Source organism: Ceratotherium simum, chromosome 3, assembly GCF_057802395.1.
Source record: "Ceratotherium simum simum isolate JZ-2026a chromosome 3, ASM5780239v1, whole genome shotgun sequence".
NCBI lineage: Eukaryota > Metazoa > Chordata > Mammalia > Perissodactyla > Rhinocerotidae > Ceratotherium > Ceratotherium simum.
Window position 1 is genome coordinate 40,110,241 of NC_141902.1, and position 27,892 is coordinate 40,138,132.

Here is a 27,892-nt window from a genome sequence, read left to right on the forward strand (position 1 = left end):
AGGTGAGACTTGCTGTAGGGAAAGTGGTGATTACATGGGCACAAAGGAGATGAGGACGAGAACTGAAGTTTATTGCTACTAGGGAATTAGCCATTGCAATGACAAAATGACAGTGAGCTGCTCAGCCAATCTTCTTTTTTTGACATCTGGGAGCAGTAAGTCATGGCCAAGTCCAACCAGGGTCCTCGGACCTCTGTGTCATCTCACACTTCTGGATGGGACACCATGGAATCCCTGGGCCCTGAACAGAGTCCTGGGGAGTTGTGCAAATGGTCCAGGAGACTATCCATCGCTGGCATCTCCTCTTCTGCTCACGTCGGAGCCCTGCAAAGCCTCTGTTGTGGTGCGGAATGGTATGGCTTGCATTTGAACTTGCTCGTTTTCCTGAAGCTTAAAATCTATGCACCCAGCTTCTTGTCCCAGAATTTATAACCTAAAGTCTACATAGATGTTCCTGTAACCCTTGATGTCCTTAAACTTGTTGCTCCTCAGATTAGCTTGGATCTGCCTTTGGCCGCTCTTGAAGGGGACAGTCTCCAGAGTGATGCTGGCTCTGTGTTGGGGTTTGAGGACTCCAATGCTGCAGCAGAGAAAGGAGAATGTCAGAAAATCGTAGGCATTATGATAACCCCAAACCCCTTTTCTACTCAGCAACCAGGTCTCTCCTTTCCTGGGGTTCTCAAAGCCTGGCCTGGGAGCCCTGTCCAGAAAGGATAGTGCCAACCCTGGGATAAGATGGGAGCGAAGGCTGAGCACTCCCAGCACTCACAGGACTCTCTGCTGTTTCTTGAAAAGACCACTTCCTTCCACAGTCAGCACACAGTCTGTAACCTCCTCCAAGAGGGGATTTGAAAATATCACCTGTACGGAGAGTGGCTGGTTCACAACAGCTGCTCCCAGAACCTAAACAGAGAAATCCAAGAGGAGAGGAAGGAGTGGAGAATGAGTCTCATTCTCCAATTCACCAAATATTTATGGAGGGTCCTGTTCCCTGTGGAGCTGGACTTCCATGGCCTGTGTTTTTCCAGCTATGGGTTAAAACCAACTTAATGGGTCGTTGTTAATGGTTTTAAAAAATGAAACAGAAGAGAAGAAAATAGCGGCATACATCACACAAAATATTGTTATGTGAAACTTTTTCTTCATTTATACATGTGTGGATGTTTGTGTAAAATATTTTACACCACTCAACCCAGCGTATGGAAAAGTCTGATGAATTGGGAGTCTCCAGTGATGTTTCCTCTGCTCCAAGGATTTCATCCAAGTGTGCAATAATCAAGAGCTCCCAGAGGATTCTCATGCATAGTTTGAGTGGATAGAATCTTCTTTTGGCAGTTTTTGTTTGTTTCTTCTTATTGCAATTCCACTCTATCCCTTCCCTCCCCTTTACCATAACTGGCTCATTTCTTTCCACACTGGTGTGTGAGTGAAGAGAAATGGATCATTCAGGGCTGTAGAGAGAAGGAAGTAGCCTCAGGGAACCTGGAGGCACTTTTAGTCCTAGCTAAAATGGACTCCAGTAGCTGGGCCTGCCAGACACACCCCAGCAGGGGGCACCATGCTTGCTTGGTGAGTCCAGGAGGCTGCTTGGCCTTGGGGAGACAGCACTGAAGGGAAGCGACCCGTGAAGTCTTCCCACCTAGAGGACCATAGAACGTCAGAGCAGGAGATGTGCTCAGAGGCCATCTAGTCTAATCCTCTCATTTGACAGTTCAAGAAGCAGAAGCCCAGGGGTTTGTCCAAGGATGCACAGCCAGGAGATGGCAAATCAAACCTCAGCCGAACTCAAGCAGTGCTCCTCCCTCTACTCCCCATCCCATTTTAGCTCATATTTCCTCGTGTTGACCCTGGGGAAGGCCAACAATTAGAGGTGGCACAAAAGAGGGGTCGCTCCCTGACCTCTCCATGGCACCTACTCAAGCTCCACCCATAAGGTGCATAATGGCGCGAGGGGATGGAAACCCTAAGGGTGTAAGGGGGTGGAGACCTTGCCCAGTGTTTTCACATAAACCTTACATTCCCGGTAGGGAGGCACCAGGGGTCACCAGAATAGGCAGAGGAAAGGAGGGGCTGATCTCCTGAGAAGGCTATCAAAGGGGTCCACCCCCTCCCAGCTGGATCCCAAGGAGCCCCCAGGCCACTTGCAGGGCTCTTGCCTACATCAATCATGATGCCTGGATAGGCTAAGGTGATGATCTTGTTCACCAGGATCTTCTCGGGGCTGCTCTTCTCTTCACCCAGGGCACTGATGCGGATCAGCTTGTCCGTTGACAGGTACTGGCTGTACTGGGAATAGGGAATTTTGCAGGGATAGGTCTTTGCTAGGGAGAGAACACAAGGATGAGGTGAGAGTAGCTGGGGAAATCAGCTGGGCCCGTGTTGGATCTGGGGACCCTTCTACAGAGAGGAAGGGGCCAATATGTACTGAGCCCCAGTGAAGCAGGTACTAGGTTTTCAGATGAAGAGACTGAGGTTAAGAGAGGCAAAATGGCTTGCTAAAGGTCATTCTGCTGGTAAATGGGTGAAGCTGAGGCTCTAACCAAGTTCTGAATGACTCCAAACCTCAGGCTTTCCCCACTAAACCGGGCTACTTTCCTTGAGGTAGCAAAGGAAAGGGAGGAGGAGGAATCTGTGCTGGAGGAGACACTAGGAAGACCAGTGTCACAGGGGTCCACCCATAGAATCCTTGTTGGCTGGCTTGACCCCACTGGCATTTCCATAACCCACTCTTTGTACACAGACTGTCCTCACGCCCACACCCAGAGCCCATACCTTCTTCAGGAGAGAGTGTGATGAAGGCTGTGTCCTGCCAGAACGGGGGCAGGGGGCTGCCATCGTGCAGCAGAGACTGGGCACTCAGGTTCACTTTGAGGTCCTTGGACTGGGGTGACATGTTGAGGGTCAGCAGGACAAACCTTATGTCCTGGCCCATGTTGGGTGGGTCGAGCAGCTGGAATTTGAGGGAGACCTGGACAACATCACTGGGCCGAAGGGAAGGTGTATCCAGGCTCCGAGGGCCGTCCTCACTCAGTGACATGGGCCTAGAAAGTTGTGAAGCTGCTCGGTGGGAGTCTTGGGACCTTCCAGCCTTCAGCTTCTGAAGAGCCTTCAGAAATACCTCCCTCTCCTGGAGGGAGCCTAGGAGGGCAGAGACAGCACCAGTTGTGGGCCAGGCTGAGCAGGGGGGTAGGCCTCGCCTGAACGCCCTCCCAACGGCCCCACCAACACTGCAGGGGTGTTGAAACCCTCATTTCCAACAAACACCCCCTATCATTCATCAAGTGCTTTCTAAGTGTCAGGCTCCGCTGAGCACTTGACACCTTTCATCCTCACATCAACGGTGAGAGAGGTGTGTTATTACTATCTTTATTATTATTATTTATTTTTAGCAATGCTTATGTGAATGTGTGAATGTGGTGTCCCCAATGGAGATGGAGGAGGGCCCTCTGGACCTTCTCTTGGGTGCCACGAAGGGCCTAGAACTTTTGTTTTTTAAATCAGTAGCATTATTTTGCTTATTTTTATTATTTTCTTTTTTACATTTTGACCCCCTTCACCCATTTCTCCCACCCTCCACCCCCTGCCAATCTGTTCTCTGTATCTATGAGCTTGGTTTTTGTTTTTAGATTCCACATATAAGAGAATTTTTGTTTTTTGTCTTTGTCTAACTTATTTCACTTAGCATCATTCCCTCGAGGTCCACCCACATTGCAGCAAATGGCAAGATTGCATTCTTTTTTCTGTGGTTAAATAATAATCCATTGTGTTTATATATACCACAATTTCTTTATCTATTCATCTATCGATGAACACTTAAGTTGCTTCCATGTCTTGGCTATTGTAATAGTGCTGCAGTGAGCTTGGAGGTGCATATATCTTTTCAAGTTAGTGTTTTTGTTTTCTTTGGATAAGTACCCAGAAATGGACTTGCTGGATCATATGGTAGTTCTATTTTTAACTTTTTGAGGAACCTCCATACTGTTTTCCATAGTGGCTGCACCAGTTTACATTCCTACCAACAGTGCACAAGGGTTCCCTTTTCTCCACATCCTCGCCAATGATAATAATAATATTATTATTCTATACATAGATGAGGGAAATAGGGCTCAGAGAGGCCATGTCACTTGCCCAAGTCACACAGCTTGCAAGAGGCAGAGTCCAGGTGGAAACCAAATCTGCCCAACTTGAAAATCTGTGCTCATGACCCCTAGACGCTATCCCCACAGGGAAGACGAAGGCCCACAAATGCAGAAGAATAAGCCTCTTAAAGACAACAGGGCATGGTGTGATTTCCTGTCCCAGAACCAATTATTGGTCTGGTGTAGATTAATTCCTGGAAATTTAGAAACCGAGAAACCACAGTGAAAAAAGGAAAAAATTCAGGCAAGCTGAGTTCCCAGAGCAGCCCAGCTTCAGTCCTGGGGAGGCGCTGTGGCCAGGATGTGCAAGAACACTCACCATGCTTCCCTAATAATCCCAGCAGCTGCCTTCACTGAGCACTTACTATCCCCAGGGCCTGGCCCCACAACCTCCCAGGCAGAGGCCACTTTTGTCCCCTTGCTCTGGGGGCCATTCTGGGCCTGGTTCCAGGCAGAAGGAGATCTTGAGACATTGGCTTCAGTAAGAGTATGCCCAGGGAGATGTGAATCAGAATTAGCTCATCTGTGGTCTGCTTTACTCCCAGATCCTGTCAGGCTGGATGGGAGGAGACAGGATACTGCCTGACTGAGCAGCATGCTCAGGCTCAGATTCTGGGGCTTCTCTGTGTTGGCCCCGAAGGCCGCAGAGACAAACCACACACACCCACTCACCAGCACTCCCAGCAACTGCTCAGCTACCCTCCCTCCCCACCCCACCACATCCCTGATCCTGCCCCTCATCCTGCTTCTGGCCTTCGTGGACTGGATATTTTTGCCTGGCTCCCTGGTGGTTGAACCTGGTGGTTGGTCTTTCTCAATTTCCAAGAATTAGTCCACACCTGACTAACTTAGCTGCCCCTTTGCCTCTGATAGCTTGGGTCAGAAGCCCCTGACAGGTCTCCCACCTCTCAGAACCATCCTCTGCAGGGGGTGGGCGTGGGAGTGAACATTTGGCCTTACATTAGCCTCCATGCTGGCTGGTGGTCTCACCTGTCTCCAAACACTCAATAAAACACAGTTAATTAAACAATAAATGAAATACAATTAATTAAATTAATTAATAGGAGAGTTTACTCAATCCCCAGCCATCTTCTGGGGAGGCTGATTTTTTGGGAAGGCAGGGGTAAGGAATTCATATACTGTTGTTAGGATGCCTGTCAATGTGAACATCTTGAGAAAGGCGCTTGCTGGCCTGTGAGGTGTGCGGTGGTGGTGGGCATGAGGAAGTGAGGCAGTGGGACACCCCAACGAGGACCTTAAAACTGAATGGCAAGGAGACAGTAGACCTGGGTCGTGCCCCAAAGAGGGCTGCCCCAGCTGGCTGGGAGGTTCTCTGGAGTAGGGGGTGGTGCCCACAGGACTTGGACTCTGAGGGGACCTGGCTTAGTCGTACCTTCTCTGTACTTGTAGTTCTCAGTGATGTCATCCCGCTCATCACTCTGGATGCTCTTGGTGCTGATAAAATTGCCAACAGAATTTGTGTCCTGGTGAAGTTTCTGCTCCATCCCTCCATAGACAAGCCAGGACATGCAGTCAGCATTCACCATGGAAAAGGCAAAGGCTGTGTCGTAGTTCAGATCCACCTCTCCCTCTTTGATGGCTCTGACCGAGGCGGGGCCGCAGCAGTAAAGGCCTGAAGGAGAATGGAAGAGCCACGATGGGCCGTAGCTGCAGGGCCAGACAGGCATAGGGGTGCTTTCTGTGGGAGTGGGTTCTGTCTTTCTTCTGAAGAGCCTCACCATTGCTTGTCTCCTGAGGCGTGGCATCCAGCACCTGCCAGCCTCCGTATCCGGGAGGGACGTCTTTTCGGGCCATCCAGCACTCATTCCAGACATGGAAATTCCTGAAGGAGAAGCCAGAGGAGTCAGTGTCAGATGAAGCTAAGGGAGAGTTTGTAGTGCTTGTATTCTTTCTGGAGCAAGGCAGGGGATGATGAACGGACTGCTAGATAGTAAGACAGACTTAGTGCACCCCAGGCCTTCAAACCTCTGTGGGTGAGTGGTGACAGCTCTTCCTCCTGTGAGCCTCAACTTGCCCAGGAAAGGGCTTTCCTCTGTTTGTGAATAACGAGCGAAGGCTTCCAGAGCCAACTGAAGTTAAAAATCCTTCCCTCTCTCTCAGAAAGGTCCTTGTGGCTGCTCCTTGTGCACACTGCTGACTCGCAGAGGCAGTCATGGTCTTTGTGTCTGGAGTTGAGACTTCAGGCCCTCCTGCAGGCAGAGCCACAGGCTGAGTATTACATGAAAGAGGTGACAAAAAGGAAAACCTCACTCAGGGCAGAGAGCTGGTGATGTGAGAGTTTTAAACTCAAAATTGTTTTTGTGTTCAGCTGTGGCCCAGCCTTAGCATTGGGGATATGGAACCCTGGGGCTGGTAAAAGTGGGAGGGCATGACAGGGCAACAGGCTCATGGGCACAGTCCTGCCTCTTCCTTGCCTCCTCCCCTAGAAAGAGACTGAGAGGTTGTCTCTCACCAGACAGTGTCCTTCCTCTTATTCTCCAAAATCCTGCCTGTGTTGTCATAATACTCATCTATGATCAGGTTTCCATCTGTGTCGTGGCCAGAGTCAAAGTTGGTGATCACGCGGGTCGGGATCCCCAGGCACCTCATCACTGCAGAAAGAGCAGAAAAATCTCCTGTGATCTGTGGATTCAGGAAATCTATGAATTCCTGGACTTAGGGCCCTGGGCCCAGGGAAGTCATTCAACTGGCACCTACAGGATCAAGCAGGAGCTGTCTGGGGCACTGGGATGGTGACATTGCCAACCTCCCTCCCCACCTTCCTGAGCTCTTCTCTCTGGGGCTCACGGAAGAGACTCTGAGCAGAGGTTAGGCTGCTAGCTGCTCAGACAAGCACTGCCAAGGCCAACAGAAGGTCTAAGAAGGTCGTGGGTCCCCTGCTTGTGTCAGCAGGGCGGGACAGGGACGCCTGACTCAGTGGCCTGAGTCAGTGGCCTGACTTGGTGTCACTTTTCTCCTGGCCATAAATCTCCATCTTCAAACCAAACAGCTCAAATTTTTTCTTTCCTGTGGTAAGGATTGTTGGCTGAGACCATCAGATTCTTAGGCAAAGAATTGCCTAAGAATTGGATTCCTTCTTTTCATGGGTCTCAGAAGCTTCTCAAGGAAAGCATCACTGGTCAAGGCAGAAAGGGAAGGAAACCGTGTAACAAAAACTCAGAAAAGTGAGAGCTTGTACTTGGTAGAGAAAATCTGGAAAGAAGGTAGAATGTTGTCTTTATTCCTGAGGGGGCATCTCTTCCCTTTGCCAGCCAGCTTCTCTTCTTTGTCTCCTGCCATATTTCCCCATTCTGCTCTCTTTTAAGTACAGCCATATCCCCCAGTCCATCCCACCCCAATGCCCTGGGGATTTCTGTCCCCTCAAGTCCAGCATCGGCAGCCCACCCAATTCAACAACAACAATAATAATAATAGTGCCTACCAGCCAGGGATGTTGCTATGTGCTTTACATACATTCTCCTCAGGACAACTCTACACAGAAGCTGCTGGTATTATCCCCATTTTAAAGATGAAGAATCAGAGGCTAAGAAAAAGTTTGCTACCTTGAGCAAAGTCACACAGCTAGGAAGCAGCAGAGCTTTCACTCAAATCCTGGTTTCATTAGCATTGGCTAGCTTAGCCAGCCAAATCCTGGCTGTTGGTACTAAATTCTGAGCCCAGCTCCCAGAATTATGCACACAGTTCAGCTTTCTAGTATTCTCACCTTATTATACATCCCAAGCATTTTCCTATGTTATCAAATATTTGCCAAAAGCAAGATTTCTAGTGGTAGTTACTTTTAGATATTTAGTTGGTTTCCAGTTTTTTCCCTGTTGTAAATAATGCTGTGATGAACATCTTTGTAGATCAATCTTTTTTTCCCCCTTGGGATAGATTCCAAGAGATAAAATGACTGAGTCAAAAATATAGATATTTCTAAGAGTTCTTCACTACTGTCATTTTAAAAAATGTTTATAACTTTTAGTTTAAACACTTGTTTATATTAAACATTTAATTGCTTATTGATTTTAGTTTAGGTGCCTTCTTATACTTTGGCACAAAGCCTCTCCAGGCCAGGGTGGGAACACGTCCCTGGATGCAGCCCAGGACAGGGAGGAGAGGAGCCCAGTGGGGAACCTGGAGCTCTCCCTGGAGCAGCAGGTCTGCACAAGGCCAAGGAATGAGGGCAGGGAGTGAGAAAAGCTAACAAGTGAGTTCTAGGTGGTGACACAGGACAGCCTCAGAGGGGAGGGTGAAGGTTGGAAAAGCTGCCACTGAAGGAACACGAGACAGGAGTGAGGCAAGAACATTCAGGTGACTCAGGAGCATGATGTGGGCACATTTATGTTAAGATTACAGTCAGGAGGGTGGATAATATGTTAATAAGAGAATGTGCCAAGGAATGGTGGGCAGGGAGAGCAGGGAGCAAGCCTCTGTTCTTCACCCTGATTGATGAATTCATAAACAGCCACTTAAAGTGTCAGTGGTGGTGTCAGCTTCTGCTTAACATGGCTGGATGAGCATTTTTCCACCTGAACATAGGTCATTGGTCTCATGGCACTCTGAAGTTCCCTACTACATGTGGCTTGTAATGATTTATGAGTCTGTCCTCCTGAGGTCAGAGATTGTGTGATATTCATATTTATCATTACACAGCCATTAACAATCCAGGGCCAGACTATTTTGCAGATACTTGGTGCATCTTTCCCAGATGGGTGAATGAATGTCTTGTGGATCCTTTTGCCCATTCCAGTGATTTCTGACTTCAGCACAGCACTGTCAGAATGGCTGTGTGCTATGTGATAGGTACCAAGCTTGACTGTCAGTAGAACATATGTTTGAGAGGTAAGGGATTTGCACTGGTATGTTCTCACTCTTTCCTCATCACGGCTTGTGAGAGGCCTGGGATGGGGGACAACAGCCTGTCACAGTGAAGCAACAGAGGGACAAGAATGGTTTCTTACGTAGGAAATGAGGCCAAGGCTCAATATCACACTAAGGGAGCTAACAGCGCTCAGATATCCACAAAGTCAGAGTTTGGCACCATGCTTGGCACCTACGATGATAAGGATGCTGTCAACTGGCAAGGAAGATTGGGAAGACCGAAAGACAGCAAGTTCAGCTGGGGGTGTGTGTAGTGACAGCAAGGCCCATGCGTGTTTCCTGGGGTCTTGCTCCCTCTGTCCTGCTTGCTATGTTCTCCCACAAAGAGCTCATCCTGTCTTGTAGCTTCATCTCTCACTTCTGTGCCCCCCACTCCTGAATTTGAATCTTGACCCTGTATAGAGACCTTGCTGTCACTACACACACCCCCAACTGAACTTGCTGTCTTTCAGTCTTCCCAATCTTCCTTTCCAGTTGACAGCATCCTCATCATCGTAGGTGCCAAGCATGGTGTCAAACTCTGCACAGGCATGATCTCACTTAATCCTTTCCACAACCTTCTGCTTATCCCAACTTGAAAGAGCAGAAACCTGAGGTTTAGAGAGGTTGAGGTCACGTGGCAGAAAGAGGAGAGCCAGGGCAGGATTTAAACCTGTGTTTCTCTGATCTCAAAGCGTCCTCATGCTTTTAATCACTAGCCACACCACTGCAGCACCACTAGACATTCCAGCAACACCTCGTTCTCAATGCACCTTCCTGTGACGTTTTCGCTGCCTACTCCATGCCACACTAATCTCCCTTCTTGTGCTCTCACTTAATCTCTATCACCTATGCCACACATTTTATCACAGGATGAAGCTCTCTATGATCTCATATATTTGTGTTATCTTGTCAGCCAGATTACAAATTCCCCTAGAGTAGGGCTCACATCAGATACTTTTCTTGCATTTCTTCATTCCTAGCACAGTGCTGGGCACAGAGGAGATGTTCATTAAATTCGTGTTGAAGTGAGTTGTCTTGAACCTGTGAACAAGGTTTCTGCAGACTATCAGTCCTGATGACTCACAGTTTGACATGAGACTAAAGTGACTCTTTCGTGGATAATTTTGTGGGAGCTGAGTCTCTGATAAAAGAGAAACCCATATGGGGCGCGTGTGTTTGTGTGTGCGCACACATGCACGCACACTCATACAGTGATACTTGGACAAAGGTGGACAAGTTCTCGGTGTCAGGAAAGGACTACAAAGTTCCCAAGGTATATTACACCGCCTACACTCCCAGCATGAATGACTGTTTCTCTTCACTCAGCCATTCAGCAATCATTCAGTGACAAGTGTCAAACTTCTGTGATGAACCAGGCAGTGAGTTAGATGCATAAACGAAAATGAAAGACATTCCCGCCCTTGAGGAGCGCAGCTTCACTCTGACTAGTGGTGGACACCATCCTGATGGTCTATTAAAACACGGAGTCTGTTTCAAAACTGGCCATGAAGGCTTCTCCTCAGCTTTTCCTCCTCCCCCGCCTCCCTGCCTCCCCATGTGGAAATGTGGCTCCAATTTTGTAAGAGATATCAGTGAAAAGTTAGAGTTTAGTTTATGGAAATTCATTTGGTTAGCTTTGCTGCCACACTTCCATGGCTCATACTAAAGAATACAGTCAAAGCTCCAGCTAATAGTCAAAGTTATTGCATTTAAATGTGATGATAAATGCCATGAAATGAGCCATATGATTAATTTAACCTTAAACATTTCAAAGAATAAAGGAAGGAAATAAATTTAAAAAGTGGTAGAAAGGATGGGGAACTGAAGTTTGGGGGATAGCTAGAAACAGCTTTTGAACAAGACCCAGCCAGACCTCTGGAGCCCAAGAGGCAGAGGTTAAAACAGTATCAGACTAATTATAACAGCTAATACTTATGTAAAACTAACCATGTGCCAGGCATATTTCTAAGTGCTGGCCACATATCAACTCACAACTCTAGGAGGGAACATTCCACGCAATTTCATAAATCAGTGGAGAATAACGCTAGATTTGTGCTTAAGCCAGGGCATTGCACAAAGGAGAGTTTGGACTGAGATCTAAAGAAAGGTTGAGGCAAAATAACGCACCAGGGCCTTGGCTGAGGTTTCTTCTTTGAGAGCTAAGGGCTCAGTAAAAACAAGGAGGACAAGAGTTCTTGTATTGAAATGACGGTAATGAGGTACTTTACAGAGGCCACTGTACAACTGAGTGAGAAGAAGTCTTAGATGACATCTAACGAGGGATGTTCAAAAAAGTGTTAAGCAGAGGACCCTACATGCAAGCCAAATCCTAAGTGGTGATCCAATATATAAAAGACATACAAGTGGGGTAGTTTTGGGTGAACATAGGGTCCAGCCCCAAGCACTCAGCCTCCTCATCTCCCACGCCATTTTCCACCATGGATCCTGGGCCCAGGGCCCTACTTTACAGAAGAGGGGAGCATGTTCCATAGACTTGCTCACAGTCACAAGTTGGTGTCTTCCAGTCCTCAGCCCAAGTCATTGCTGCCCCCATCCCCATCCCATGCAGCTGTGGGCAGGAACAGACCAGGCACATTCCCAGGATGCCTGGCTTTTCCTTTTTTTTAAACAACTTTATTGAGATATAATTCACATACCATAAAATTCACCCTTTTTAAAGTATACAATTCAGTCGTTTATAGTATATTCCCAGGTTGTACAACAATCCCCGCTATCTAATCACAGAACATTTTCGTCACCTCAGAAAGTAACTCCCTGCCCACAGGCAGTCACTTCCCATTCCCCCCTCACCCCCAGGCCTAGGCAACCACTAATCTAGTTTCTGTTTCTATGAATTTGCCTATTCTGGGCATTTCACATGTATGGAATCATACAATAAGTGGCTTTTTGACACCTGGCTTTGGGGAGAATTTTCAGTCAACAGAACGTCACTGTCCACTCTGTTCCCTTGTTATAGTGCAAAGCATCCTGGCTAGTTCACAGATCTCAGCCAAGGGCTAAGGGCCTGACCTTGTCACAAGGAGTGCACGGCCAGAACAGGGAGAGCCCGATGACCGAGAGCTGTGGGGCAGCCGGCCCTGAGCACAGGAAGGGTAGGCCAGGGATTTCTCTGAAATTCCCAAAGTCACAGCCAATTAAATGGATATCAAGGAAACAGCACATCCAAAATAGTATAACCATCTCTTTGATGCACACAAAGTCTCCTTTTTGTGATTTTTCTTTAGGAAGTTGAAGTCAATAGATTGTCATTAAAAAAGGCAATACTGAGAGGCAGAGCTGCAGAGGGGAGAATGCACTTCCGAGTCAGATAAGTCTCTTGAAGCCTCAGTTTTCTCATCTGTAAAATGATGGCAATGGTGTCTACTTTGCAGGTGGTTGTGAGGATTAGAAAGAGTGAAGGTGCCCAGTGTATGCCTAAAGCACAAGGGATGCTGGGTAAATGGCAGCTGCTAGCAATGATCATGCAGCAGTATAGCCTAGTGGTTAGAGCATGCCAGACCTGCATGTAAGACTGGCGTTACCACTCAGTTTCCTCATCTGTAAAATAGAGATGATGACAGACCTACCTCATAAGATTGTTTGGGGCATCAAACAAGGTGGTTCCAGCTAATAAGTACTGAACACTCCCTGTAGCCAGGCACTATTCAAAGCACTCTCTGTGTATGAACTCACTCACTCCTTTCCATAACTCTGTGAGGTAGGTGCTAGTACTTTCCTCATCACATGTCTGAGGAAACTGAGTCACAAGTTAACTGACTTGGCCAAGGTTATTCAGCCCATTAATGGTAATGCTGGTATTTGAACACAAGTGGTCTACCTCCAGAGTCCACCTGCCTCACCATTACTCCAGGATGTCAAGGTTCTAGCACAGGACCTGGCACCAAAGAAGTCCCCAGTAAACATCAGCTATTGTGATTGTTAAATAATAACAATAATAATTTTAAAAAACATGCTTTGGCAGCTGCATTGGGTTAAGCAGTTTGACTAAACCCTTAACTTTCAGGAGGATTGAGGCTGGGTCTTACCCATCTTTGTATCCAAGATTACTAAAAGCACAGTGCCTAGCATAGAATAAGGGTTCAGTAAGTGTTGTTGATGAATGAACAAGTTTTTCAAACTGATATTCCTACTAATATACAACACGGTGGCCCTTTGGCAGAAGGCTGGTTCTGACGGAGCCGCAGGTGGACTGGACCATGTTGACACACTTTGCCCAAGACTTTCCTTCCCAGGTCACTAAAGGGCCTGAGTCTCATAAACATTTTAATTGGTCTGCTCTCATTACATAATCTCCATTCACTGACTCCACCTCTCTCATCACCCAGTTCCAGATGGCTACACCCAAATCCCTGACCCTCTCCCTCTACACACACCCCTGGCCCATTACACTATAGGTTTTTCCCTTCACGAGAAGTTTCCCTTTCTATCGTGCACAAGGTTGATCCATTCTCTGTCTGTCAGTCTTGTGCCTGCTCCCTGGATGACTCAGACATCCCAGTTCACCCAAATCTCCATGACTCTGAGTATCAAAGCTGTTGAATTCCTCATTTCTTATCCCTGGGCAATCAAAGCATCCAACCTAAGATAGGGCTCTGCAGCTGCAGAGGAGGAGTAGCTCAGGACTTCCTCCTCACCAACCCCTGTGAAGTCATCCTCTGTGGGTATTGACACAAACCTCCTTGTGCCCTTGGACAGAGACCTGGCACTTGCTACTCAGCAGCCTGGGGCTCTCTAGGCTTCCCCAAGAGCCCAGAGACGGGCCCAGCACACACATACACATAATCTGCACCAGGCTTTGTCATACAGGGAATTCTACACAAAAGGCCTGAGCCCTTAATAAAAACAAGTTGTGGGCAGATCTGGCCTCCCTGGGTTAGACTGGAGAGTCTTGTGAGTGAAAGCTGTACTTGGTCTCTTTCCCTGGCTAACAAGAATAATAACTTCCTGAGTGTGACCCAAGTCAGGTATACAGATATGCGTGCCAAGAGGCTGAGAGCTGGCCTACGCGTGGACGCAGGGTGGGGGTGAGGGCCAGGAGCAAGTTTGGCCCTGGGTGAGGCAGAACGCCTCTTCCTGCTCCCTCCAGTATGTGACTCATTTCCAGGTATCAGTTCCCTTAAGATCCCATCTCCCCTCCCACTCTGCCTCCTCCTTCTGCTTGCTCCTTTCGCCACCTGCAAATTAACTTCGATTTGCCTTTTCTCCATACATATTTTTTAGCTTTTCTTCTACTAATGTAGCATCCACTCCCTATCTGAAAAGCCAATCCCTCATTTTCCCCCATCTCCTAACTCCTTGGCCTTAGTCAGGCCTCCAGGCCCACTGAACATGTGACAACTCGAAATTCAAGGTCATTTTACTTTGGCTGCCATCTTGCTCTGGCCCCATCACCCATACCACCACTCAGATGCACATTTCCCTCCCATGTGCACATCTTCATTAAGACCATTCTCTGTGCTCAGAAAGGACACTAATCAGTTTGTAAGTTTTCTAATTACTTGGCCCCGCATCTCATTTCTATCTTGGACCAGACAGTTTCCAGCCAGGCTCTTAGGAATATTCTGTTAGGTTGTCTGATCTCAGAAGAAGGAAAGGGTGCCAGGTCCTGGCAAGTGTGTGATTTCTATCTCAGAACCATCCTCTGAAATAAGCCCAGAGATGTGAAGCCTGATAAGACATTTTTCCTAGACAGGGTTTCCTTCCAAATGTTCCTTGGTGGGAACTGTGTGACAAGACTGGGACAAGAATGGTTCAGAGGGATAATACCTGAGCCATTACACTTTTGGGTCTTTCCACAGGGCCCTTGCACTTCCTACCTGTGCACATGACAGCGGCAAAGACCCAGCACTGCCCGTAGCGCACTGGCTGACAGCCTGTGGCGTGCCACTGTTTCAGGATGGCCACGCTGCCAGTCCATTCCGCAGGGTTGATGCCATCCAAGTAATTCTCACTCCAATTTCCATTGAGCACCCCATTGTCATCGTTGCTGTTGATCTGAAGAGAAGCCACATATAGGAGCATTAGAAACATCCTTTTCCTCAGTGAGATGTGCTGTGTGGGCTGCAAGGCCCATGGGCCTAAGACACAGAGGAGTCTTTGATCCCATTTTACCTGGGAACTTCAAGAACTGCTGGGGAAGGGGTGGTGGTGGGAAGCTGGCTAGTCTGACTTATGCTTCACTAGTAATTAGTTTATTATTCTATTTCTACCCACCCCTAAACCCCCTCATCTCCCCATCCCCTGCAAAGCTAGAGCTTGACTCTGAGAGCTTTTAAAAATACTTCAGAGCAAAGGAAATTTAGAAACAAGACCATTTTCCAAACCAGAGCTAGTCTCAGCCTTTTCCAAAACATGCAATTTGGAATTAATAGAGGTGATGGCCCAGACCCAGCTATTTCAGAGCTCAGGTGAGAAAACCTGTTACCCACGTTCTTTCATCAGTCTCATCCCAAATCACTTTACCAGAGAGCCCCTATCTCTCAACTCCTCATTCCCCCATTGCAGGAGGCAAGGTGAGTGGGCAGGGCTCCCCCTGCACAGCTTCTTCCCTCCCTGGACACACCCTGTGTGGGCAGAGCCAGACCCAACCTCACCATGGCGCACACCACTCTGCTGATGTAGACAGGGCTTCCTCGCAGAGCACAGTCTGTGGCTGGGTCAATCTGGAAGTGCAGGCTCTTGTCTAGCAGCTCCAGGCAGATGTCTATGATATTCTCTTCAAACTGCAAGGGGAGACGCAGGGAGGCAAGGTAGCCGCGCGTGGCACCCATGTAGATATGGAAAGAAATACGTGACTCACCCCACCCAGCTCTCCAATGGAGTGTGTTTGTGGAACATAACCCCATTTGGAATGTGAGTGTATTCAGTAGTGCAGCCCTGAACTGCCTCCCAGGCAGGTGCCGGGTCTCAAACCTCTGGGGTCATAACTCACCCAGTTTGTATGTGCTGCAAGTCCCGGAGTTTTTTCCAAAGTCTGACTGGCTGAAAAGTCTATTTCTCCCTCTTCTCCCCTCAAGCCCCATGCTCCTGGAGCCCATGGGATGTTCTTGCTAAAACCACGTTGCCTCATCTTCCACCCCCATCTGCTGACCCAGCTCATCACTGACAGTTACTGCTGAGGTGATGGCGCCCACTTGCCATGGCGCCCATGATCCAGGGGGGCTCTGGACTGACTGATAGCATGCGAGTTGTGGAAACTTCCCACTCAAGGCAGGCTGACCCTTGGTCCTTCCAGTTTGGCGTGAACGCCACTTCCTCTGAGGCCTTCCTTGAGCCCAAGCTTGGTTTAGCTCCATAGCCCTGGCTATGTCTCTCTTCTCATCAGACTCGGTTGTAATGATGTAACCAAGTTCTGTCTTCCCTGGCTGAGTGTATTCTCTGTCTCTCTCCAGCTCTTCTTGCAACTCTACATCCCAGACCTGGCACAGTGCCCAGCACATAGTCGGGACTCCTTGCATCTTTGCTGAATGAGAGTAAACGAATGCATTTATTCCTACATAACAGTGGGCAATAAACAGGATTAGGAGGCCTTTCTGATCCATCTTCCCCAGGGGACAGTTTAGTCAGGTCACTTTTCTGCTTTAGAATGTTCAAAGGTCCCTATGGCCCACAGACTCAAAGCTCTAACCTCTTCTACAAGGCACATAAGACCCTCTCTGATCTGGCCCCCTTCTGCCTCTCCAGCCTCATGTCTCAATACCCACTGCCTCACCATTTTTGCTCCAGCAACACCAGATTCCTTATAACCCCCTCAGCAAGCCAAACCATTTCTCACCTTTGTGTCTTTGCTCATGCTTCCTTCTGCCTGGGATATTTTCCCCCACCTTCCTTCACTTGGCAAACTCAGGTCAAGTATCTCCTCTTCCAGGAAGCTTCCCTGACAGGCCCATGCCAACCAAGTGCTCTTCCTTCTGGGCTCCCCAAACACCCTTGCCTGTCTCTCAATCTTCACATATCCCACTGCATGATAAGTGGCCTTGTATGTCTGAGTCCCCACTACACTGTGGGCTCAGGGACAGTGCTTTATTCATGTTCATATCTCTAGCACCTAGCACCCTGCTTGGAGCCGAGCAGGCATTCACTATACGCTCAGTGAATAAGAGAGGCTGAAAGGGAGGGACCCAGGGCTCAGAGAGCAGCAACCTCTCACTTCCATTTCTCACAGAGGACAGCAAGCTTCTGTCTGGGGCTCTCCAGGAACCCCATCTGCCCATGCTGAGTGAGGAGTTGGGGATGTCAGTTGGGGCCAGTTGAGGCTGCCATGTCTCATCTTGATTATAGCCACCCTGGGGACCTGGGCTGCACTGAGGCCATGTGTATTGGAGTTCTATTTGGGCAAGTCCAGGAAAGGAACCCATATCAACCCGATACAAGGCTCCACGAGCACCCCCAGGATTTCCCAGCTGACACCCCTTCTGAGCAGCCATCGCTGGTCCTCTCCCCTAACAATATTCCTGGTACTGAGGCTTAGTCTCGAGAACCCTCTTCCCTGGCCTGGTGCTGGAGCTCCTGGGACGCCTGCTGTAGGCTGAGCTTCAAGGGGGAGGCAGGCTTTTAGTAAGGCAGGAGTTGTGGAGCATTGAGATTAATACGATGCTATTTTTACAAATAAAATCACATGTTTCATAATATGTGTAGGAAACAAAGTGTAAAGGAACATACACCACGCTGGTGACGGTGCTTAGGATGACCTTCACATTCTAGGTGTTCATTTTTGTAACGTTTCTTTGTAAAGTTTTTAAAACAACCATGTATTACTTTCATAATGAAAAAGATATATAATCAAAACAAACAAATAAAGAGGCAATAGTGATGGGCAGGGAGGTGCATTGCTGCTCATCAGCCCTGAGACGTTCAAGGATAAGTTTTCCTCAGGTGACAGGACTGATCGTTCAGGGACAAGTTTTCCTCAGGTGACAGGACTGATTGTAGGGTCTGTGGCCTGGGGCGGTGAGGAAGAAATGAAGAAATGGCAAACGGGGCCCCACTGGAAACAGTTTAACAAACAAAAACATAGGCACCATCCTTGCGGTTGTCACTGTAGTCCCTTCATCTCCACCCTCAGACTCATGGAATTCCTGGGTGGGTGCCTTTAGCTGCCCTTCCCTTTCTGATCCTGTTGTCCAAATCAGACATGATCAATAAAGAACACCTTCCAGCTTTCCATGGCTGCTCCTCTAGGGCCCTAGGGTCGCATCTCACATCTTCCTGGTGCCGTTTAGCTCCAATTTGTCAGCAGTACGAGGGGCACCCTCCTACCCTGCCCCCGCTCCCCTCTCCCCATGAGCCCAGGGCCTCGATGGGCCATAAGCAGGGCTGAGACACACCTGTCCGTAATTCCAGGGGCACGGGCGGATCCAGTTCTTGTTCCCTTGGTAGATGAAGCCGTAATCATTCACGACATACTCCTGCCTCTGGGGCTCACTGTCCAAGTAGACAGCGTCCCCTAGGAATCAAAATAGGAGGACACAAAGCAGAAAAGTCATCTCGCCCTTTCTGCCCCATTCCCAACCCCAGAAGGCACAGTCCCACGGAAACCAAGCCCTGGGGAGAGCACCGGGTGACACCAAGAGGGGCAGGAGAGGGGGGTCTTGGAGAGACACACCTTCCACCATGCCCCCACAACAGCCACAGGCTCAAAATGCACATGAGGTGGAAGAGCAAAAATCCACCTTTGGTGGAATTTCTTGGTTTCAAAGCACATATACGTCCTAGCCCCATTTTAAGCTTGAGGAAACAAATTCAGAGTGATAAGTAACTTTCCCTATTCACACGTTAAGAACAGAGTGAAATTTGAACACAGAGGCCACGTGTCTCCATATTCTGTGCTCTATCTGCTATATTCAAATAATTCTGGTTGGAAAAGAGCAAATCGGAACTTTAGAGGTTGGCGTTGACCTCATCATTCCTTTTATAGGAATTTAATCTAAGGAAACTTTTTGGAAGGTGCACAAAGATTTAGATAGCAAGTTGTTCATCTGAGGGCTGTTTATAGCACTGAAAAGCTGGAAACAACCTAAACGCCCTGTTCTTAGGCACTGGTTAAATAGTCTTCAGTGCAACTTCACCACAGAATTCTCTACACTATTGAGCTAAGGGAGCAAAATTGCATACATAGACATAGAAATGTACACGCATAGATGTAGAAATCTACTTGTGATATATTAAGTTTAAATAGGTTACATAACAATGTGTGCAGCATGAATTGACTTTTGTTAAAAATATACATACATATATGAACAGAGGATTTTTGAAGGCTATTCTAAAAGGTGTTAATAGTAATTGTTTTTTTCCTTCTTCTTTTTGCCTGTTGGTATTGTCTAGATTGTCTGAAATAAAATTGTGTTTTATGATATAAAAAATTATCTTTTTAAAGTTAAGAACGAACAAACAAAAAGCCATGGGGGTAGGTGTCCTCTTTGCAGTGTCCTGGAACTGTCTGGAAGCCCTGCCTGACCCTGAGGTGAAGCTGCCCTCCTCCCTTCTTCAGAGGCAGCCTCAGACACAGCCTGAGGGGTCGCTGGTGGAGGAGGACTTCTTGCTGAGATGCATTATATTGAGGTTTTGGGCCAGTGTGGTGAGAGCTGCAGGTTCATGGTTGAAACCACACACATCCCTCCTTACAGACCAGGCCAGCAGTGGCCTGAGCTCCAAGGTGGGGCTCCCCAGCCAATATCCTGGACACGGTGATGGGGCAGATGCTGATTCTGACTTCAGCCCCTACTGATCCCTAGCCTATCTGGTCTCCCTGGGACCTGGGTGGGGCACAAGCCTCAAAAGAGAAGGCCCCACAGATATCACTTTCCTCCCCACAGCTTAGGGGGGCCCTCAGTTCAAGTCTGAACCCCACAGTCTGGGAGGCCAGGAATGGTGTGTGTGTGTGTGTTTGTGTGTGTAAGAGAGATACAGAGAGAGACAGAGACAGACAGACAACTGTTCTTGATCGCGTGGCAGGGCCTCTTCACTTGGCTGATGAGTACGAGTTCTGAGCCATTCAGTGACAGGGCGGTGGGAGGTGGTTAGAGATGTTAGAACCCAGCCAAGGTTCTGGGATCTGGCACGACCCAGTAGGCCCTCTTGGGATAAGTTTGGGGGAGAAGGAAGATTGAGAGGGACGAAGGAAAGGGGAACGTCCTCTAAGTCAGAAGTAAGACTGTTGAGTCTGGCCTCTGCCTCAAAGCCCCCATCAGATCCAGTCTCTGCTATCAACTCTTCCTGCCCTTCCTCCCACTCTCTCCTCCTGGCTTGTCCTTCATTCTGCCCACACCTTGTCTGTATGTCCATGTAATTATCCCTGCCCCAGGTAGATTTAGAGGACGGGAATTGTGGGACAGGTGGTGCTGGGATATTCCCTGTAGGTTTGTTTGTCTAAGACAAAAGCTGGAAATAGCCAAAATGCCCATAAGTAGGGGACTAGTTAAATATATTTGGGGCATCCAAACAGTGGAATAATTGTAGCTGTTAAAAAAAATGTATTGATAGGAAAATATGTCCAAAGTTGAATTGTTAACTGAAAAAAACAAGTTATAGCATGCTATAGATTATATAATCCCATTTGTGGTATGATTGTATAGTCACACACACATATACATATATGCATAAATACATATTTGAATAAGCATGGAACATTTTTGTAAGGCTACACGTGAAAATGTTAACAGGATTTCCTTTGGAGGATGGAACTTGGAGATTGAGGTAAGGTTTTACTTCACTTTATGCTTCTCTCTTTTTTTTTTTTTGGTTTTACCTTTTACTTCATTCCACAAATATTCAATGCAATGCACTTATTCTTATAAGGAAGAAATTAGAGTTAACTTAAAATTGTATGATAAAAGTAGATGTTAACTGTGGTCAAACTTAATTATAATAGTTTTCTTTTTAAGTATAGATGACTTGGCTTATAATTTAAAAATTCTAAATAAGTAAATAAATAGCAAGTTCTCCCTGCCCTGCTTGTTGCTGGTTGGGAGTGGGTGCTGAGTGCATGGGATTGGGAGGTTTACAGGTGGCCAGGGAACAGGGATCTAGAAATCCTTGAGCATGGTTCTTTGTGACACTGACAAAGGGGCAGAGACGAGGGACCCTCACATGGGCACCCCGCCTTACCTGGGCACCAGGGATTGAAGAGCAGGATGAACTCCCCGAGGTGGTAGGCCACGACAGACCCCTGGAGGGAGTCAATGTGAACCTTCAAGAGATATCGACCTATGGCCGCTGAGGGAGGGGCGCACAGGCTCACCTCCAGGGAGGTGGCCCCGTTGGTTTCCAGCGAGGCTATCCAGGGGCTGGACTCACGACGACCTGCCAGGCTGAATATAGCCCGAGTCCCCTTGGCCAGGTCTGGCAGCGGTCCTGAGAGGGAAGCAGAGCTGAGGCCCTCTGTGGTGACCTCTTAGCCCCCAAGAATACCCCCCAACATGCGCAAGCACACACAACAGCCGGGGTCCTCACCAGTCTCAACCACGAAGATGATGTTGTCCAGGCCTGGCTGGAAGCCCCGGTTCCTGAAGTACAGAGTGATGTTGAAGGCCTGGCCCCGGCGAACGAGGAGGCGCTCAGAGCTGATTTCCTCTGTGTGGTGTTGCACATTGTTCCAGGAGCTCTGGAGGTCTATGAAGGCCACCTCCAGCTCTGCGACAGGGCAGCCAGGGGCTGACAAAAGGGCAGGGTTGTGGAGCCTGGTCCAGTCCTGTCAACCACTCATTAGTTGTGCAAACTTGAGAAAGAAACTTAGCCTCTCTGAGCCTCAGTTTCCAAGTTGGTAAAAAAGAATCCATAATACCAGCCTTACAGGGTTGGTATGAGGATTAAATGAGGCTCCATGCATGCAAGTGCCTCTTTCTTACTTCTTTCCTCTTTTCTCTCCCTGCTCCTCTAACCCTCTATCTCCTTCTCCCTTATGGCCTCCTGGAGGTACATGGTTTTCTACCTCTGTACAACTCCTTTTGTAGGCCTGGCCAAGTCTGATTACTCCTTGCAGCCTAACATGTCTCCAGATTCACCCCAGCATCCACTTTCTTGGGCTCGAGTTAACAGTTTCACTTGCCCCTGTACTAGCCTCCAGATCTGGGTGCAAGTCCCTGGGTTAGCTGCCCCTGGGTACTATCCCGGATTAACTGCTATGCTTTTAGCAATTTGCTGGCTCTGACTACCATGCCGTGTGGCCAATGCCCTGGGAGCTGGGATGCTTAGGACAGTCAAAGAAAGGTCCACCCCCAGCCTTCTGGAGCTTCTGCTAAAATCGATTGACCTCACTGTTCTCCAAGTGTGCATCCCTGACATGGGCTCCATTTCTGACTTCTCCATCTTTGACCATGGTCCTAGCATGGTCCCCAGGTACCTGGGCTCACAACTTTTAATCACAGTTGGTTCACCTACCTCCTTCTCAGTCTATACCCATTCGTGTGTCATCAAGTCCCTTCGCTCCTTCCATTAAAACATCTCTGGTATCCGTCTGTCCCTTTTCATGTTTACATAATTCTGATCTCCTCACTTCACACCTAGTGACTATAACAGCCTCCAGCAGGTCTCCTGCTTACTGTCTCTCCTCACCACCCACCCCTTAACCCAGCACAAGAATATCTTTCCTCAAGACAATTTGATCATGCCATATTTTTGCTTTAAAAGTTCTGAGATACCCTGCAGCCCACCATACAAAAGGCACACTCCTTAACCTGACACCTATTACCCTCCATATCTGGCCTTAACTTACACTTGCATTCTCACTTCTCACCACTCCTAGCATGAACCCTCTCCTCTAGCCAATCTGTCCCAAAGCAAATTATAGCCCTACCTATGGATGTATTTTGATCCTGCTGTAGCCCCCAACTCAGAATGCTTCCTCACTATCTAACCAAATTCCACCTGTCCTCCAAGGTTTGTTTACGACCCAACTTTTTCATGAAGCCTACTCCAGTTGGCCCACCTTTTTTCCCATCTCCCATTGAATACAGCATTTAACTTCATCACTCATAGGGAACTTTAAGTGCTTAATTGAGTTAATATCATGCTCATTTGTTCATTTATTTCAACAAACTGTTACTGAGAGCCTACTAATTTCAGCTTCATCGTGAGATGTTCAGATATTTTTGTAGTTATTTTTTTATTTGTCTGTCTTCTACCACTAGGTGTAAGCCAATGACGATAGAGACGTAGCTGTTTTGTCTCAGCTATATCTATATTTTAAGAAATATGAACCAAAGCATTGGACAAAATCCCACACCTTTTCATAATAAAATACTCAACAAATAAATTGTCCTTAAGAATAGAAGGCAACTTCCTCAACCTGATAAAGGGTGTCTATGAAAATTCCACAGCTAAAACCATAATTAATAGTGAAAGACTAGTTGCTTTCCCTCTAAGATCAGGAAAAAGACAAGGTTGTCCACTCTTTCCCCATCTATTCAGCATTATACTGGAGGTTCTAGCTGGTATACATCAGAAAGAAGAAGTAAAATTATCTCTATTTACATACGACATGATCTTGAATGTAGAAAATCTTAACAAATCCATACACAATTAGAACTAGTAAACAAGTTCAGCAAGGTTGTAGAATACCATAGAAATATAAAAAACTAATTGTAGTTCTATACACTTGCAATGAATAATCTGAAAATAAAATTAAGAAAACAATTTCACTTGAAATAGCATCAAAAAGAATGAAATATTTAGCAAAATAACAAACTGAACAAAATAAAGTTCAACAAAAGTGCAAAACTTGCACCACAAAAAAACCCTCAAAATATCATTGAAAGAAATTAAGGAAGACCTAAATAAATGGAAAAACATCCCATGTTCATGGATTAGAAGACTTAATATCATTTAGATGACAAATTGATCTACAGATTCAACACAATTTCTGTGAAAATCCCACCTGCCATTTTACATAAATCGACAAGCAGATCCTAATATTCATATGGAACTACAAGGGATTCAGAATAGCAAATAATTTATAAAAATAAAAACAAGATTAGAGGGTCCACACTTCCCTATTTTGAAATTTACTATAAAGCTACAGTAGTCAAGGCAATGCGGTACTGGCATAAGCATAGACATACAGATAAATGCAATAGAACTGAGAATCTACAAATAAATGCTCACATTTACAGTCAGTCGACTTTTGACAGGGGTGCCAAAGACAATTCAATGGGGAAAGAATACTCTTTTCAACAAATGATACTGGGATAGCTGGATAGCCATAACTGGAAGCAAAAGAATAAAGTTGGACCCCTACCTCACACCCTATACAATAATTAACTCAAAATCAACCAAAGACTTAAACTTAAGAGTTAAAACTACAAAACTTTTAGAAGAAAATAAGGGTAAATCTTCATGATCTTAGACTAAGGAACGGTTTCTTAGATATGACAACACAATCAGAAGCAACGGGAGAAAAAAAAACCTTACAAATTGAACTTCATCAAAATTAACAACTTTTTGCTTCAAGGACCCCCATCAATGAGGTGAAAAGAAAACTCACAGAATGGAAGAAAATATTTGTAAATCATATATCTGATAAGGAATTTGTATCAAGAATATATAAAGAATTTGTACAACTCAACAATAAAAAAAAATAACCCAAATAAAAAATGGGCAACTGATCTGAATAGATATTTCTCCAAAGAAGATATGGAAAAGGCCAATAAGCACGTGAAAAGATGTTCAACATCATTAGTCATTAGGGAAATGCAAATAAGATACCACTTCTGGGATGGTTATAATAAGAAAGAGAGAAAATAACAAATGTTATTAAGGATGTGGAGAAATTGGAACCCTCACGCTGGTGAGAATGTAAAACGATGCAGCCACTTTGGAAAACAGTGTGGAAGTTCCTCAAAATGTTAAAGGTAGAGTTACCATATGATCCAGCAACTCCACTTCTAGGTGTATACCCAAGAGATTGAAAACATATGTTCACACAAAATCTGTACATGAATTTTGATAGCAGCATTATTCATAATAGTCAAAAATGAAAAAATCCAAATGTCCATAAACTGATTAATGGATAAATAAATGTGGTATATCCATAAAATGGAATATTATTCAGCCATAAAAAGGAATGCCGAGGGGCTGGCCTAGTGGTGTAGTGGTTAAGTTCACATGTTCTGCTTCGGTGGCCCAGGGTTTGCCAGTTCAGATCCTGGGCGTGGACCTACTCACCACTCGTCAAGCCATGCTGAGGTGGCATCCCACATAGAAGAGCTACAACTCTACAACTATGATATACAACCATGTCTTGGGGCTTTGGGGAGAAAAAAGAAAAAGAGGAAGATTGGCAACAGATGTTAGCACAGGGCCAATCTTCCTCAAAAAAGAAAAAAGTTAGCTTTAAAAAAAAAGGGAATGCTGAATATACTATAAGATGGATGAAACTTGAAAACATTATGCTAAGTGAAATAAGACAGACACAAAAGGCCAAGTATTATATGATTCAATTTATATTAAATATATAAATAAGCAAATCCATAGAGACAGAAAGTAGATTAGGGTTTGCCAGGAGCTTGGAGTCGGCGGGAATGGAGTGTAACTGCTAATGGGTATGGGGTTTCTTATAAAAGAACCCCAGCACATTGTAGGTACTAAAAAATGTTTCCTAGGTTGAATAGAGTTCTCTGTCTTTTGCATAATAACCTGTACTCATTTCAGATTTTAGATTTAACCAACACCTTATTGAGGGCTTGTCTATTATGTGCTGGGCGCTATCCTAGGCCTCTAGGACAGTTATCTCATTGAATCCTCACCACAATGTTGGAGGGATGAAATGTCATGTTATTCACACTTGGAGATGAGAAAAGCAAGGTTCAGGTAGATTAAATGTCTTGCGTAAGGTTGAACCTAGGGTTACTGGCCTAAATCCTGTGCTTTTTCCATTACCCACAAGCTGCCACCCATTGCTGGCCTTCACTCATGTTCAGAAAGGACACCTGACCCACTGCCAGCTGGGAAAGCACTTGCCTTTTTCCTGGTAGTGGAAGAAGAAGCTACCCCTTTTGGAAGCCAATTGACTAGACATAGATTTTTTACTGGCCCCAATTCAGGCTGGGAACATGACCCAGACTACTCAGCAGGTGTGGCAGCATCTGGCTGACAGCAAGCACTGGCCAAATCTCATCCTCTGGATACATTATGGGTCAAGTTAATCTCTGCCTATAACACAGGGATATCCTTCAGCCCAGACACCAGATATTCAAATAGGAAATACATTTAATATTGGGCATATTTGTTCTCTTTGATGTGAGAGGAGAAGGGGGTGAAATAATCAGAGAGGTATAAAGGAAATTACAGGAAAAACTTTATAAGTAATTGATCTCAGTATCTACCCCAGAGAGACTCTCCCACATGAGCACAAAGAAGCATAGATAAGAATGTACACTGCAACATTGCCTGTATAATTGAAAAATGGGAAACAACCTAAATGCCCATTAATAGGGGACTTGATAAATAAATTACAGTACTTATACCCATACTATGGAATACTATGAAAAGTGGAAAATATTAAGGTAGATTTATAGGTACTGACTGGCATGGATAGAGCTCCAAGACATATTGTTGAGTGAAAAAAATCAAGTTCTAGAAAAATATGTATAGTGTGATGATACCATAGGTATCCTGCCCCACCCCCAAAACAGCCACACATGCTACTCCCATGTATTACATTGAGGATATATACATATACACACACACACACACACACACTATATATATATAGGTATATAAATGTGTAGACAAAAGACTAATAATGATGGTTTCTTTGGAGATGATGCTGGGTTGGGAGTGGCAGTCAGAGGACAGTAGCTTTATCCTTAATTATTGTTTTATTTTACTCCAACTATGTATTCATATATTTCTTGTGTAATTAAAAATTATAAGAACTTAAACACAAAAAATAGTAAAAGAAGGGGCAGCTGTCACATCTGTAGAGCTTTTAGCTCATTCTTATAAATGGTTTCAACTAATCATTTACTCTTCATAGCAGCTCTTTCTAGAGAGAGGGAGTTGATATAGAGAGAAGAGTGGTGGTGGGAAGATTAGCTAAGATAAGGAACAGACCCTCTGAAGTGGGGGAAGAAGAGAAGATATGAAGATTTAGAGAATTTTAGAGCTGGAAGACAACTTCAAGATTGTCTGGTCCAGCCCTCCTCATTTTTCAGGCATGGGGGCTGAGAACTAAGAAGTGACTTGTTCAATGTCAAAGGGTCAGCTAGTGGCAGATAAGACAGGAACCCTGACCCCCGAATCCCTGGCCCTGCCCTGTGCCACTGGGCTATGGAAGCAGGCACGTCAGCACACAGCTATTTGGCTGTTTACCTGCTGGCCTCCACCTTGTCTCCTGGTTCTCAGGCTACCAACAAATGTTGAGGTTTCTGGAGTTTCTACTCTTTCTTCCTCTGTTCTTTACTTACTCCTTTCTTCCTCTGAATCCACCCTCCCCTTGACTTCCCATAGTCTCTCTGTCATCCTTGTCCCTGCTCCAGCAGCCCCTGGGCCTTGCTTACCTTGCGCCATGGGGGCTGCCTCTGGATTCCGGACTGTTCCCCACAGAACAGCTTCAGGAAACTCGTCCTGGAGTGTCTGCTTCCCCTTCCATCCCCAAGACTCCAGGAGATACTGAAGGCGGGGCAGCTGCTGCCTTGCCACTTGCTTACTGAGCAGATCACAACTGGTTTTCTCACTTGCCCTCAGGTTTTTCTTGGCAGTGTTGCTTGGCTTAGAGGAAGTATGAAGGCCAATGAACTCTTGGGGCCTTGTGCCATGTGGGCCTTTCATAGCTCTTGGGCAATGGGGCATTCCCTGGCAGGTGCTGTGCTGTGGCCGGGGAGCCATGTGGGAGAGGTGAGCTGATGGGGCCTCTAGAGCTGAGTCCCTGC

The 27,892-nt window shown here is 46.4% G+C and overlaps 1 protein-coding gene across 1 annotated transcript; it reads right to left on the reverse strand.

The window, feature by feature from the left end:
* On the reverse strand, positions 1 to 27,848 carry TGM5 (transglutaminase 5). The gene is made up of 13 exons (XM_087429071.1): positions 27,521 to 27,848; positions 21,477 to 21,677; positions 21,132 to 21,377; positions 18,353 to 18,471; positions 15,620 to 15,748; positions 14,843 to 15,020; positions 6,613 to 6,751; positions 5,879 to 5,982; positions 5,533 to 5,772; positions 2,773 to 3,138; positions 2,161 to 2,321; positions 770 to 903; positions 1 to 580 (listed from the first exon to the last, which is right to left on the reverse strand). Exons 1-13 carry the CDS (start codon positions 27,846 to 27,848, stop codon positions 427 to 429), a joined length of 2,499 nt encoding a protein of 832 aa, XP_087285197.1. The 3' UTR covers positions 1 to 426.
* Between the last annotated feature and the right edge of the window lie 44 nt (positions 27,849 to 27,892).